The 16279-nt window shown below is 39.2% G+C and overlaps 1 protein-coding gene across 4 annotated transcripts in view; it reads left to right on the top strand.

Annotated features, from left to right (window-relative positions):
* The window catches only part of TBCK (TBC1 domain containing kinase), a 207396-nt gene extending 198894 nt beyond the window's left edge, over positions 1 to 8502 (top strand). For all 4 annotated transcript variants that reach the window (XM_055587900.1, XM_055587898.1, XM_055587901.1 and 1 more), the window contains one exon: positions 7091 to 8502. In XM_055587900.1, the coding sequence (XP_055443875.1) occupies positions 7091 to 7201 (111 nt within the window). In that variant the 3' untranslated portion in view covers positions 7202 to 8502. The remainder of the gene's footprint in view (positions 1 to 7090) is intronic.
* The last annotated feature ends 7777 nt before the right edge of the window (positions 8503 to 16279 follow it).

The raw sequence follows: 16279 nt of genomic DNA, 5'->3' as shown, positions 1-16279 counted from the left end.
ATTTCTATATAAACTTCATCATAATTACTGTTTTGTATAAATGTTTTTTATATTAATAACTTTTAAAGACATTTTAAAAAATCACCTTACCTCTTTCAACTTATGCAAAATTTGAAAGAATACCCTATCAGTAAAGGATAAAAGAAAATAACGTTTAACTCTTACCAGAACCAATTTCCTTGCTGCTTGCCCAAAAGTCCTTTCTACTTCCTTCATTGGCAGTCAGGCAGCTTAACCAGTACTTAGCATAATACCTGACACATAGTAGGTATTCAGAAAATAATTGTTGAATAAATGGATCTGTTATTCAGCAGATATTAGAGAAAATGCTATGGACTAGACACTGTTCTGGGACAAAGTCCTTACTTTTATGGAGCATACAGTATGTTGGGAGAGATGGATGAGTAGATAACATATATGAAGTAATTAGAAATTTGAACACTTACTGAATATTTAATTATATTAGGGATTATTGTTAATATATTATATGTGATAGTCATCCTATGGTTATATTTTTTAAGTCATTTTATTTCAGAGATACATATTTATGTGCTAAATGATATATGGAATTTATATCAAGATGATAATTGTGGTTGAGAGGCTTGAGTAGGAGGAATAAATGAAATAAATTGTCTATGAGTTATAATTGTTCAAGCTGGGTGTTGGATACCTACAGGCTGATTATACTCATGTATGTCTATTTTCATATTTTTAGATATTTTTCTTAATGAAAAGGTAAAGAGAAAGAGAATGGGAAGAGATGAAATGGAGATAGAAAACACTGGCACCAGAAAAGTAAAATAAGAAAACACGTTGAGTTAGTGCACTACGATTATTTATATGTCTTCTTACATAAAACAAAGCAATTTAAAATGGTTTTTAATATGAAATGTTTATACTATCACATTTCTTAATCCCCAAGGATTAATTCCAAGAATAGAAGACTAATATATACCATAGCATGGATTCTGAATATCCCAAACACCATTAGGATAGTTATCTCTAAAAAAAACATGGACCAGAAATCTTAGACCATATAATATCTGTTTTTGTAAATTCTCATTTTTTTCCTTAAAGCATAATTAACCATATTTCAGTATATAACATGCTAGACTAATACCCTGGAAGTACCTGTCCTGCTCCTTATTTGTCACAGGTACCTTTGATAAGGGTGTAAGATGATTACTGACCTTGTGTTCACCTTCTTGGTTTTGCCCTCCTGCTGATTTTGTTTCTGTGAGTGAAATAAGAAAGTAAAGTAGCCACTGCCTAATTGTTATTAGATGTTAATACTGTGAAAACTGGTTTCACACCTTATATAGCCCTCTTTTTTGTTTCAGTGTTAATAAGGTATAATTGACACAGAAGAATTGTATATATTAAACATGTACAACTTGATGTTTTGATATATATACTTTATTAAGTGATCACCAAAATCAAGCTAATTAACATATCTATCACTTCACATAGTTACCATTTTCTTTCGTAGCAAATTTCAAGTATACCATGCAGTACTGTTATACTTGCTGTATATAGTAACTGTAGTCACTATGATGTACATTAGATCTCCAGAATTTATTCATCTTGCACAGCTGAAACTTTGTACCCTTTGACCAACATCTGCCCATCTCCTCCCGCTGATCACCTCACTCCTGGCAACCACCGTTCTACCTCTGCTTCTGTGAGCTTGCCTGTTTTTAATTCCACATGTAAGTGAAATCATACAGTATTTCTACCTCTTTCCTACTAATACTTGTCACAACTCTTATGTTTCTAATTGGGATCACTGAGTTATACAATTAAAATGATCAGGACATTTATTAGTGACCAGAAATCTCAAGGGTCAGGAAAAGACCTTGAGTTATATTTGACCCAAGGCAACCCTATTCTCTAGATGGAGAAATCACCTATATTTTGTTCATATTAGATTTCTCAGTTTGACTTTCACCAGAAAGTTGGTCAATTGATGACCATTATCAAGTCCCCGCTATGAACTTAAAGCTCACAAGGCCAGACTTTCACATCAAGGAACTTAATTATCTGCAATGCGCTCCTTGCAGAATCTCGTAGAAGCCCAGTTTTCTTAAATTCCTGCTGCTATTATACGTTCTACTACAGAGTTTCCTGGGATACTCAGTGAGAAACAACATGATCCTGCTCTAGTCCCCTCACACCTTTTACCTGTTCTCAGCTGTGATTTCTTGGCCTTGGTTAACCTGCACTACTCTGTGGCAGATCAAAAATCCCTCTTCTCCACTCACTCTCCTCCTACAGTAGAACTTGATTTCCTTGGACAAACACGCCAGCCTCTTATTGCAAGCTAAGATGCAAGATAAAGAGAGAAAACAAGATGAGTGGCATGCACAAGAGCCTGCCATTTTCAGACTGGGCTGATTTGAAGTGTGCCTACCCTAGAAACGAATACCGCTGCCAGATCCCACTAACCAGAAGAATGATAAAAATGCAAGAGCTTTGCCTCTCCACACGGGAGTACATCCCACAAGAAATGCAGCTGCCACTGCTCTCGTAATTCCCAAAATTCTATCCCAGAAAATACTACATTCTGCCATCTCCACGTATGATGTTGTCTTCTTCTTATTGTTGTTCAGTCACTAAGTTATGTCCGACTCTATGTGACTTCATGGACTGCAGCACGCCAGGCTTCCCTGTCCTTCACTATCTCCTGGAGTTTGCTCAGACTCACGTCCCTTGAGTCAGTGATGCCGTCCAACTGTCTCATCCTCTGTCGCCCTGTTCTCCTGCCCTCAGTCTTTCCCAGCCTCAGGGTCTTTTCCAAGATCTACACTGATTGTGCAAGTTTGAGGAGCCCCATTGTCTCCACACAAGACTTGGTCTCGCAAATTCCAGCCCCACAACATGGCAGCCTCTTTTAGTACAAAGTGACTTGCTCTCCACACTGGACTGTACTTACAAGGATTAGTTTGAGGTCCCAAACAAACATGAACAGCAAATGAATCTCATTATCTAATAAAGCTGTCATCAATCTGGTTACACAATAAAATCACATTGGATTCTAGGTGAATAAAACAAAAAGGATACTGGAGCTTCATCCCGAGAAACTCTACTTCTTACTGATCTAGAGTGAGCCTGGGTATCACTGTTTACTAAAAGCACCTAGATGATTCTGATGGCTTCATAGCACTGGTCCAATATGATATATTGCCACTTCTACCAAGGATATTGTTCAGTAAGTCTAGGTTTGTGATTTCTGCTTGAAGTCAGGCGTCTCCCAGAGTTTCAGTTGCAGTCTACACCAGGCCCTTCACACCGAAGCCAGTGCCGGACAGAGAGCAGAAGATGGATGAAACCTGAACTCTGTACGCCTGGTTCTCCTCTGTTCCACCATGTGTCTTCTCCATAAGTGACGTGGCTGTCAGTGAATTAATTCATAGCCCTTTCTTTCCTCCCTAACCTGTCCAGCCATAGCCTCAACGCCTGTGGCCATCACACCTGGGTTCTCATTCCCTCCAGGTATCACTAATGAAAGAGGAGTGGGGAGAGGGCAACAGCTCCCCCTCCAAACCTCTGTTGAATACAGAAGTACCTTGAACTTCTGCTTGTATAATAGCAATACTGCTGAATATTGTTACTGTCTCCTCCACTGTAAGTGCTGCAAAAACTGCAACAGTGCCTGGTACTTCATGGGTGTTCAGTGAAATGTTTGATTGATACATAAATGAAGGAACGAATGAATAGATGGAGAAGAGCTGTTTCTATCACAGAAGTGGAAAGATGCTGTCATGGCTTCACTGTTAGGGCCCAGTATGTTACATGGATCATTGGAACAATAAGCAGAGGATTGGGGGAGCAGAACTCATAATCTTAACCTGAAAACTCAACACTTGCTCTTTTTCTTAAGCACAGGCTTGCCTCTTTTCAAGGCACCTATACGTGTGCCATCTCCTTGTTGCTCCATTTCTGCTTTTCTTCTTAGACCTCCCACATTGCAGCAGTCTGTTATAAAATGCTCAGTTCTGCTTGCTTCGCCTTTACCATTTTCCAGCTCAATAGTAACCAACTTGTTATGTCCCTCCTCTTAAAATAACAGTGGGGGCTTTCCAGCTCTACAGCAGAGTTTCAGAGAGATTAGTTAAATGTACAGTAAGTCCTGTCTTACTCATTTTCTGACTTCTACAGTGTTTTGAAAGTACTGAACGCTAAGACTGCTTATCCACAAGACCTTTTGAGTAATGGTATGTTTATTTTAGAATTTCGACCTAAATGGTAATTGTATCACTGTATGTGGGAGAATGAAGCCAAGGTGTTTCAGTAATCATATAGTACCAGGGGCTTGCTGCCTGCAACGACTCAGGGCAGATGAGTCTGGTGCCTCTGTTCTGAAGGACTGGGGTTCAAGGATAAATAAGCAGGAAGAACAGGATGAATATCAGCTCTCTTTGCACTCTAGCTCACATGATACCTTTTGGATCAAGGGGCACTGTTTCTCTTCAACTACTTAAATACTTAACTACTATTAAGGAGACCCTCAGTGGCTCTGGAAGAGTTTAGGGTTTGAAAGGTACATAGCCTTTGAATCTCTTATGGCTCTACAGAAATGGAAAAGATAAGTGGGGTCAGCAATACTGAGGTCCATTTCTGTGAGTTGTTCTGAAAATTGCTAAGATCCAAATCCAGCAACATCTGTTTTACCTACTTACCAATACCTTTATCGTTTGGGCTTAAGATAGTATTTTTGAAAATATTGTCCACAGACCTGCTTTAGAATGATCTAATGGTATTTGTTTAAAAATAACAACAACAACAACAAAAACACATTTCTGAGCCCCGAATCTATTGCTTATTAGCAGAATCTCTGAGTGAGGCCTTGAAGTTACCCTGACCAAACCACTCAGCTGATTGTCTTGAACCATAAAGTCAAGACTGCTGGCTTGAGATTCCACCAATATTAAGCTTCAGATAAGCTTCAAATACTCCCAAGAGACAATAACATTGTGAGCAAGTATTAGTCATTTTTCTTGAAGGATCTGAGATCAGCTTATAATAAAGTAATTGAGAAGAACGTGAGGACACAAACACCCAAGGAGGAGGAACAGGACACCACATATAGAGAGAGAATGCCAGAGAGCCCAAGAAAACCTTCTCTACTTCACTCTTTTTCCCTCAGTTATTTGTCCTGTATCATAGTTTAGTTCAGATCAATAGGCGTATATTGAGTCCCTGCCATGTCCAGGGCATTAGAGATAAAAATATACGGGGACTGGCGACTAGCCAGTCCAGGTTCGATGCACGATACTGGATGCTTGGGGCTGGTGCACTGGGACGACCCAGAGGGATGGTACGAGGAGGGAGGAGGGAAGAGGGTTCGGGATGGGGAACACGTGTATACCTGTGGCAGATTCATGTTGATATTTGGCAAAACCAATACAATATTGTAAAGTTAAAAAATAAAATAAAATTTAAAAATTAAAAAAAAAAAATACACGGGGAACTTCCCAGGCAGTCCAATGGTTAAGACTCTGCGCTTCCATGGCAGAGGGCACAGGTTCGATCCCTAGTCAGGGAACTAAGATTCTACATGCCATACAGTGTGGCCAAAAAAAATAAATAAACATAAACAACACTGTCAATGTCCTAGAGGAGTTTACAGTTTGCTAGAGAAGCAGACTCTTAAATAGGCAATTTACATTGATGTAAGCCAAAGATAAAGTCTTGCACAAAAAACCTGGGGGCTGAGAAGAGGGTCTCCTAATGCAAACTTGGCTCCTAGACAGGGAATTGCCTGAGTAGGGAAATAAGTAGAAATTAGACAGGTGGGAGGGGGTTTGTTTTGAGGAGAAACTAAAACCCAGGAGTTGGTGGGAGCTGGAGCCTGTTTCCAACAAACAGTGTACAACAAAAAAGACTCTTGAGTCCTAAAGTGATCCCTATCAGGGGACTGATTACAGTCCACAACTCAAGTACAAGGAGTAGAGAAAGACAATCAACGATCCTGGATACGTAGACATGGGCAAGCCAGGGAGTGTGTATGTCTTGATAATTTTTCAAAGCCCTGCTTTGTTAGGCATCTAGAAGACTTCTTAGAGCAGTCCTTCCTATTTATTCCAAGTTTATAGTCTCAAACTGTTCATTGCAGTTGTTCCAAAAACATGTTAGAACCAGTTCATGGGCCCTCCCTTCCCTGGTAGCTCAGCAGTAAAGAATCCACCTGCCAGTTAAGGAGACATGGGTTCTGTCCCTCATCCAGGAAGATCCCCTGGAGAAAGGAATTGCAATGCACTCCAGTATTCTTGCCTGGGAAATCCCATGGACAGAGAGCCTGGAGGGCTGTAGTCCATAGGGTCACAGAAGAGTCAGACATGACTTAGCAACTAAACAACATTGGCCCTCTCTGGGATATTGTGCACATAATTGCAATAACTAATATGTTGAAAATACTATAAAAATTGTTCAAAATATAGATGAGAACGTTTTGACAATCACTGGAAGGATATAGGAAAAATAGGAATGTTAATGATTTCTGGGGGTGGGGGACTAAGAAGAAATGTAAGAGGAGTTTAGGTCTCACTGCTTATTACCCTTTTATATTGTTAGAACTGTTTACCATGTATATTTACTGCCTATTCAAACAAGTTTAAAAGAGAACTAAAGAGACACATTTATACCATAGCATGAATACATTTGAAAGAGGGATTTAATTTATATTAAAAACTAAATTAATGATTTGTTGATAGAACAGTGACAGCAGTGATATCACCATTGTTTTGTCTGCTGCTGCTGCTGCTGCTAAGTCACTTCAGTCGTGGCCGACTCTGTGCGACCCCATAGACGGCAGCCCACCAGGCTCCCCCGTCCCTGGGATTCTCCAGGCAAGAACACTGGAGTGGGTTGCCATTTCCTTCTCCAATGCATGAAAGTGAAAAGTGAAAGTGAAGTTGCTCAGTCGTGTCCAACTCTTCGCGACCCCATGAACTGCAGCCCACCAGGCTCCTCCGTCCATGGGATTCTCCAGGCAAGAGTACTGGAGTGGGGCAGCTTGAGAAAAAAATGGGATTAGACAGATATCAATTTTGTGCATCCTTTATAAATTTGTCCTTTTTTTTTTTTTCAGTTTGCAGCTCATCTTGTGAAGATGAAATATCCAAGAATCTGTATTCTAGATGGTGGCATTAATAAAATCAAGCCCACAGGCCTCCTCACCGTTCCTTCTCCTCAAATATGAAGAACAAGAGCATCGCTGTTAAAAGGACAGAGTAGCCTCACCCCCCACAGCACACTGTCCACACCCTTGCCACTCTGACAGAGCCAGACTTCCAGATTGTTATGTCTTCATAAAGTTTTGTCATGAGACATTTATTTTTTAAAATGCATGACCCAAATGTTCAGCTATCCAGGAATCAAACTTGACTGTACATGTATTGCTGAAAGAATTTTCTTAATGGTGAAATCCAACCATGTATTTTTACCACATCAACACAAAGCCAGAAGAATTCAACTGACGAGGCAGGTTTAGCATTATCAAGAAATCTTGTTGCACTGGAAAGGCTGTCTTCCCACAACACTGAACAGACAGTCCTAACAGCGGTATTCTTTAGAAATATAGACTGAATGTGGGCTGAAATCATTCTCCCATGATAAAGAAAAGTGAAAAGCTATTCACCATACATTCCTTATAAGTACATGTTACATTTGGTAACTCATTTTTGGCCCAGACACGTGTGTGTGTGTGTGTTTAGAGGGAGCATTATTTAGCCCATTGGAGAAAGTAATAACAGTTCTAAAAAAATGACAGTCAGAAACTATTCATATTATATAGAATATTGTTCCCCTTCTGTAGCTGAGACACTAAAAATAAAAGTGACTTAGACAAAATAGAACTTTATTTTTCTCTCATGTAACACCCTACAGAGCCAATGTAGGGCTAGTGTATTGAATTCATAGTTATTAAGAACTCAGGTGTCTTTTTTCATTGATCTACCACCCTCAACACTGGGTTTCTATCTCATAGATCAAGGTGGCTGTTCAACTCCCACTATCACATCCGCAGTTTGGAAGGAAGGGAATCTCAGAGGAGGGAGGAGGAAAAAGAAGAGAAGGTAAAAATAGGAAGAAGAGAAGGGAGGGCATGTTCCTTCTCTTTAAGGGCACAAACCAGAAGTTGCACACGTTCCTTCTGCATACATACTATTAGCCAGAACTTAGGCATGTGGCCACAATTAGCTATCAAGAAAACATGAAATATAGTTTTGACTGGGCAGTCATTTACCCAGTTAAAGTTTTTATTACTGTTTAGGAAGAGGAGAACACATTGAAGGACAGCTGGCAGCCTCTGCCACATAATCCTAAAAATCAGACATTTCATTGAATCTAAGATATATCACAATTTTATGCACCATGAAGAAAGAAAAATACAGCCAAATAAACTGTGACACCCTATCAATTATAAGATTCATTTCCATTTCAGAAATGTGAAAAAATATGCATATTAGAATTATTAAAATATAGTATGTCTTTTTGACTATTTTCAATTTTGTTTTAACTAAAACATGTTCTTTTTTATCTTTAACTTGTATTCCTCTTTTCAGTATTAGGACTACGTAAGTAGAATATGTCAATAAGAACCTCAGTCCAACTTTCCAGACTATGGTTTTATCACTGCAGTTTATTTTGGGGTTTTTTGTCATCTATATTTTTTATTCAGATATAATTTATATACCTTAAAATTCACCCTTTTAGAATGTATAATTCACGTTTTTTAGTAGATTCACAAACCTGTGCAATAATCATGGTTGATTTCAGAACATTTTCAAAACCCAAAGAAGAAATCCTCTACCCATAAGCAGGCATTCCCCATTGACCCCCTCCCAAGATCTTTAATTTGATTTTTATGTATGGAGTGAGATAAGTAGCCAACTTCATTCTTGCACGTAGATGTCAAGTTCTCCCAGCAGCTGTGTTGGGTTTTTTTGCTCAATTAAATTATATTCAGTCATTCACCAAATAAAATACTACTCCTTGCAAGACACTGACATAATCAATGGTTGTATCATTCTGTGATCTCCTTAGAATATACAAAGAAAAATGTGAGAATTAATGAGAAAAGAAAATTTTACCATGATTCCTCTAACATCATTTACCATCATCTACCCTGGTTAGGAAAATAAGTCATCCTATCCATTCCTTCAGCCTTTGATGACTTATTTGACTGCGTGATCAGTGTAGCACTGATGATTGTTTGGGAGAAGTGCTTCTGAGTCTTAACTTTGCATTCCTGAAAAAGCAGAGAAAGATGGAGGAGCAGAGATGTGAACTGAATAGGGTGGTAGGTAGTGAGAGAGGGTGAAGACCTGAGTTGTGAGGGTGGCTGTGTGAGAACATAATAGTGGCCAGCCTCCGTTACAACTTTGCATTTGTTCTTTCTTAAAATGATACATTTAGGCTTATTTTGAAAAACTTGGAAGTTTTTTTAAAACATTCAAATTATGAATAATATTTAATATTCTCAACAGTAAAATAAGCAAGCATACAATCCCTGCCATATCTACATACAGGGTATGTTTTTCGATGGCAGATGGTTTCAACAAAGTTGACCCCACAACTGTTTGTTGAATTAAACCCTATATAACCCATGACTTGTAGAGGTCCTTTTTAATATATTTTTGACTCCTACACAGTCACTATCAGCAGTGTTTATTTTGGCATCAGCAGTCTCTTCCCTCTGCCTCAGTTCAGTTCAGTTCAGTTCAGTCGCTCAGTCATGTCCGACACTTTGCAACCCCATGAATCACAGCACGCCAGGCCTCCCTGTCCATCACCAACTCCTGGAGTTCACTCAGACTCACGTCCCTCTGCCTGGAATGTCCTTATTACCACCACCAGCTCCATAGACACACACACGCACACATACATTTACAGATTCTTCATAATCTAGCACCAGTAGCATGGTCTCGTTTTCTCTGACTTCTGTGTGCTGCATTGAGCCTCAAGTCTATCAAAGCATTCCATTCATACTTCTAGTAATAGACTTATTACATCATTTTGCAATTATCTGTTCACATTTGGAACCTTTATTTTTAAAATATGAGCTCCCTTTAAAGTCAGAGTCTATAAATGTATACCTTTTGTTATCTTCAGCAGCCCAGTACACTGGCGATACTTGCTGTATGTAGAATTGAATCTCTAGCTTAGAGATTTGATATGAATATAAGAAATCCGGGTAATTTTTTTCAAGTGCCAAACTCATCTGGTACCTGATGATATATAAATAAATTGAAAATTCAATTCATGGAGTAAAGATAGGATCTCTAATATTTTACCCAACTCTAAAATTCTATACAACAGGATACACTAAGCTAGTTGCATCCACTTTCCAAAACATAGAAATGCTAAATTTAGAAATGTTAATAAAAATATCTCATACTTAACCAAGACTGAAAGAATAAAACAAATTTCTGATGTCAGCTATGAAGAGGAGCTGGGATATCAGATATCAATATAGGCCCTAGGAGCTGAAGTTCATAGGATAGAGGCCTTGGGTCTTCGGGTAAGGAGTTGGTACTAAGACTCCTTTACAAAGTGACAGTTTCAGAGAACTCTTTGCTCCGTGAAGTGATTAGAAATGGCTTTCAGCCAAATCTGGGAAACTATAGGGAAGATGGTCATGGCCTGTTATTTTGAGGGAAGACATCTGTTATAAACAGATGGAGACATTCAATGGAAAGGCTGGATTAAGTCCCCAGACTAGGACAGGCTTTAGGGCATGTGTTTATCTGACTGTTTAAAAAGGAGAATAATGGACCTTCCCTGGTGGCTCAGTGGTAAAGAATCTGCCTGCCAATGCAAGAGACACAGGTTTGATCCCTGATCTGGGAAGATCCTAGATGCTGCAGGGAAGTGTGTGCTCCACAGCTACTGAACCTGTGCTCTAGAGCTCAGGAGCTGCAACTCCTGAAGCCCTCGCGCCCTAGAACCCGTTCTCTGCAACAAGAGAAGCCACCACAGTGAGAAGCCTGCATTCCACAACTAGACGGTGCTCTGGCTCACAGCAGCCATGGAAGAGCTCACATGGCAACAGAGACCCAGCACAGCCAAAAAATAATAAGTGAGAGCAATGAATTTATCAAACTTCTGGACTTCCGTAGTGGCTCAGATGGTAAAGCCTCTGCCTACAATGTGGGAGACCTGGGTTCGATCCCTGGGTCGGGAAGATCCTCTAGAGAAGGCAGTGGCAGCCCACTCCAGTATTCTTGCCTGGAAAATCCCATAGATGGAGGAACTTGGTAAGCTATAGTCCATGGGGTGGCAAAGAGTCGGACATGACTGAGTGACTTCACTTTCACTTTTCACTTCTGGAAAACATAGTACCAGATATTTGTTTGACTCCTTTGTTTCTTCCTCCAAATAGTTACCAAAAAATACTTCTTTAGAAATTAATAGCAGAAGTGTGGTATAGTCTTTCAAGAGGACCTCCGGCAGTAGTCTTATCTGGTGAAATCCACTACAAGGAGGGAAGTTGCTGCCTTGACACAGAGTGAAACACCCACTCTGTCAAAGTCATAATAGTCATCTCACTGGTATACTTGCTGGCTCTACATATGCCTATTTTTAACCAAATAATGCATTTTTCTTAATCATCCATTAAGCCAAAGAGTGGAAGCAAAATGATATTATAATAGATTTTTCCTTTTGAGTGTTCACTGTGTACTAGTTCTAATACAACTAGTACACATTGTAAATAAGCTATTTAAAAAGTTTGCCATGTTTTTTTTTTAAGTTACATGTATTTTTATCTTCTCTGAGTAATTTTCTTGTTAATATCTTATGATAGGTGCTTGTCACATGAAGACTAAACCTGGATCTTGGCAGATTCCATATTCTATAGATAGACTGTTATATTTGTAGCTGGTACTAGTGACTTTCAGGCTACTGTCTCCTCTTGGAATGATGATCTTTGATATCTTTTCCCCTCCCTTTGAGAGGACTCATTTTTAGTTTTCATTGTTTGCAGCATTTCAATACCGCTCTGTTCTAATGCTCACGGTGACCAATAAGCAGTGCCCAGGTGCCCAGGTACAGTATTGCCGGCGTTCCTTGATACCACGTACTAATCCTCAGGGTGATGGAGACGTAGACACTGTCCTGCCTTGGCTTAAGACTAATCTCAGAGCTATAGCAAATGCATGTAAAGCCTTAGATCAGATTCTAAATACGGCTTCTTGCCACACTGAGAGAGTCAACTTTTGAAACTATTATTGTCGTAATAGGTAGCTGTGACTTTTTGAAAAACATTACACGGCCTACCAATCTTTTAAAAAGCTGTTATAGTGTGATCATTTAAGTACTAAAAATTGAGACAGTTCATGCATTAATTTTCTCATTAATGCTGGAAACTCTTTTTTTTTTTTTACCATTATTAATTCCTTCTCAACTCTATTTGCATACTCTTCAGTCTTTTATGGTAGGCTAATTTACTGTTTTCAGGTTTATAGTTTGTTAGAACTCTTCCTAGTGGCTTGGAACTGCTAACTGTGCCCATTTCTTCCCAGTTCCACATTCAGTGACCTTGGTAGCTTAAAATTGGCCATGGCAGGAGTATTTAGAAATAGACATCATAAAACATGGCTTTCTTTTCACTCATTTTTATTTTTTTGAAAGCCAGTTAATAATATTTAGCAGAAAGTTACTGATTTTGACCATCCTATGCTCAGCATATTATCTGTAGATTATAAATCATGAAGATAAATTTAAAGATCATCCAATCCAAACATCATTACCCAAACAATAACAGTGAAATGATTCTGTGCAAATCACATAGTTAGTAAAAGATCCAAAATTACAATTCTGCTTTCCTGATTCTTAACACATTTCTCTGTCTACAACATACAAATGGAGAAGGTAAGAAACACCAATTTTGACCCATTAAACACTTATTACAGGACAAATTTAGGTCAGGCCTGTGTTATATTATGCATCAGATCAGATCAGTAGCTCAGTCGTGTCCGACTCTTTGTGACCCCATGAATCGCAGCACACCAGGCCTCTCTGTCCATCACCAACTCTCAGAGTTCACTCAGACTCATGTCCATCAAGTCAGTGATGCCATCCAGCCATCTCATCCTCTGTCGTCCCCTTCTCCTCTTGCCCCCAATCCCTCCCAGCATCAGAGTCTTTTCCAATGAGTCAACTCTTCGCATGAGGTGGCCAAAGTACTGGAGTTTCAGCTTTAGCATCATTCCTTCCAAAGAAATCCCAGGGCTGATCTCCTTTAAAATGGACTGGTTGGATCTCCTTGCAGTCCAAGGGACTCTCAAGAGTCCTCTCCAACACCACAATTCAAAAGCATCAATTCTTCGGTGCTCAGCCTTCTTCACAGTCCAACTCTCACATCCATACATGACCACAGGAAAAACCATAGCCTGGACTAGACGAACCTTTATTGGCAAAGTAATGTCTCTGCTTTTGAATATGCTATCTAGGTTGGTCATAACTTTCCTTCCAAGGAGTAAGCGTCTTTTAATTTCATGGCTGCAGTCACCATCTGTAGTGATTTTGGAGCCCAGAAAAATAAAGTCTGACACTGTTTCCACTGTTTCCCCATCTATTTCCCATGAAGTGATGGGACTGGATGCCATGATCTTCGTTTTCTGAATGTTGAGCTTTAAGCCAACTTTTTCACTCTCCACTCTCACTTTCATGAAGAGGCTTTTTAGTTCCTCTTCACTTTCTGCCATAAGGGTGGTGTCATCTGCATATCTGAGGTTATTGATATTTCTCCCGGCAATCTTGATTCCTATATTATGCATAGGATATGAAAATAAAGCACAAAAAAATGTTGACTAAGCTCACTGTTAACTTTATGATGTAGAAGTGTCACTTAGTATTAAGTCCTAGCAGATGCCTCTCTCACTGCCCCTTCCATATTCACTCACAAAACAGTAAAGATTTCCAAGAAAAGAAACACAATTAAGTATCTGCATTCCCCCAAACTGAGGGAAGAACCACTGTTCTCAGGAACTCCTGCTATATATTAAGTTACCTCTTCAACTCCAAGACAGGATTACCCAGAAAACACTTCTACAGTATTTCTATAAATAGTCAAGTCCTTGATATACCAGGTCAAAGTTGGCCTTTAACCTTTGCCTTCTATGTCTTTGCTAGGCACCAGGCTTGAAGAACTGGAGAAGTCCTTGTATCAGCCTCCCAGTAACATGTGGAAAGCCAAAGAGAGAGACTACAAGGAAAGAGGTTAGTTAGCTAGTTTCTAGGTCTATTATTCATAAAAGAGAAGAAATACACTTTAGTTAGATCAGAGATCAGTTAAGTCATATAGTCAGTTCGGTCATAGGTCAGACAGTTTGCTATCTTAAAAAAAATTTAATTTTATGCCTGAGGTAAACAATCTTGATAATTTATTACTTGTCAGATATTATATCTTTTCTAAAATTATCTTTAAGATCATTAATAATCTCATGTACCATGCATTCATTTCCATGAATTTCACATCAGGTAAATATTAAGGACCTGAAAGGCATGGGAGGAATATGATCACTGGATTGAGCCCAAATGACACAAAGAGTAATTTGCATACTAATGTACAACCAATAAAAGAGAATCTTTTATTTCAATATGTAATAAGGATTAAAAGCAATCTCTGTGCTCACACACCATCATTAATTATGTATAGCAATACAAGATTACAGGATAAAACATCTAATGCAGTGGTCAGTATGAACACTTGTTTTTATTCAGCCTCTAAGTCATGTCTGACTCTTTGTGACCCCATGGACTGCAGCACACCAGGCTCCTCTGTCCTCCACTATCTGCTGGAATTTGGACAAATTCATGTCCATTGAGTCAGTGATGCTATCTAACTATCCCATCCTCTGTTGCCCCCTTCTCCTACCATCAATCTTTCCCAGCATCAGGGTGTTTTCTGATGAGTAGGCTCTTTGTATCAGGTGGCCAAAGTTTTAGAGCTTCAGCTTGAGCATCAGTCCTTCCAATGAATATTCAGGGTTGATTTCCTTTAGGATTGACTGAGTTAATCTCCTAGCAGTCCAAGGGATTCTCAAGAGTCCTCCAGCACCACAATTTGAAAGCATCAATTCTTCAGCGCTCAGCTTTCTTTATGGTCCAACTCTCACATCTGTAGATGACTACTGGAAAACCCGTAACTTTTGACTAGATGGACCTTTGTTGACAAAGTGATGTCTCTCCTTTTTAATATGCTGTCTAGGTTTGTCATAGCTTTTCTTCCAAGGAGCAAGCATCTTTTAATTGCATGGCTACAGTCACCATCCGCAGTGATTTTGGAGCCCAAGAAAATACAATCTGTCACTGCTTCCACTTTTCCCCCTTCTATTTGCATGGAGCTGTCTGTGGCATACTTCATGAACCTCCTTATCGCAAAATTCAGGCTTAAATTGAAGGAAGTAGGGAAAACCCCTAGACCATTTAGGTGTGACCTAAATCAAGTCCCGTATGATTATACAGTGGAGGTGACAATTAGATTTAAGGGTTTAGATCTGGCAGACAGAGTATATGAGGAACTGTGGATGGAGGTTTGTAACACTGTGCAGGAGGCAGTGACCAAAACTCAGTTTGATCATATTAACTCCTTATTCTGAGCCTGATTCCTGTTTACAAAGGAGGTTCTTGTCCCAGAAGTGTTACACCTGTTCTCCACGTGCTCTGCAGAGGCCTTCCTGAGATATGGCCTGGCACGAAGGCCCCACCATGAGAAACTAGTAGAAACAGGAAGAATCAACTTCCAGTGATTTATCTATTTATCTCTGTGTAGAAAAAAAAAAAAAAGACATCAAAAAAGATTGATTCAGAGCTAGGAGGTTAGTTTGAGTTCTGTACTTTCTCAAATTAATCTGGTGGAGGCTGATCAGTGTTAAAAAGTTTTTCACCCCTACTTTGGGGCTACTACAGCAATGACTGGATAGTTGCCCTAAGTTGTGGTTTATCTACATTTAGTTTGTAACAAGAATTTTTTTCATATCAGCATGCCCTAATGTTGATACCAGGTAGTCTTGATTTATACGACCATTTGGTGCCTAAAAGGATGCCTGAGGTGAGTGTTTTCCTGGTACCAAGATAATTTTTAAAACTAGCCCTCCCACTTTTTAAATTAACTAATATGAATTCTATAGGGATTAAGTCTAACAGCATCCCAGGTAACAGAAAAGACCTAATTCAGAAGAACTAGCTCAGAAATAAATATACCTATAGTATTTATTTATCGGGCTGCTGGTTAACTAATACTTTATGAAATCTATTGAGCATGAAATGTGCA

The sequence above is a fragment of the Bubalus kerabau genome, chromosome 7 (assembly GCF_029407905.1).
Source record: "Bubalus kerabau isolate K-KA32 ecotype Philippines breed swamp buffalo chromosome 7, PCC_UOA_SB_1v2, whole genome shotgun sequence".
Classification (NCBI taxonomy): Eukaryota; Metazoa; Chordata; class Mammalia; order Artiodactyla; family Bovidae; genus Bubalus; species Bubalus kerabau.
Note: the sequence above shows the minus strand (reverse complement) of the source record. Positions and strands in the feature narration are given on the sequence as shown.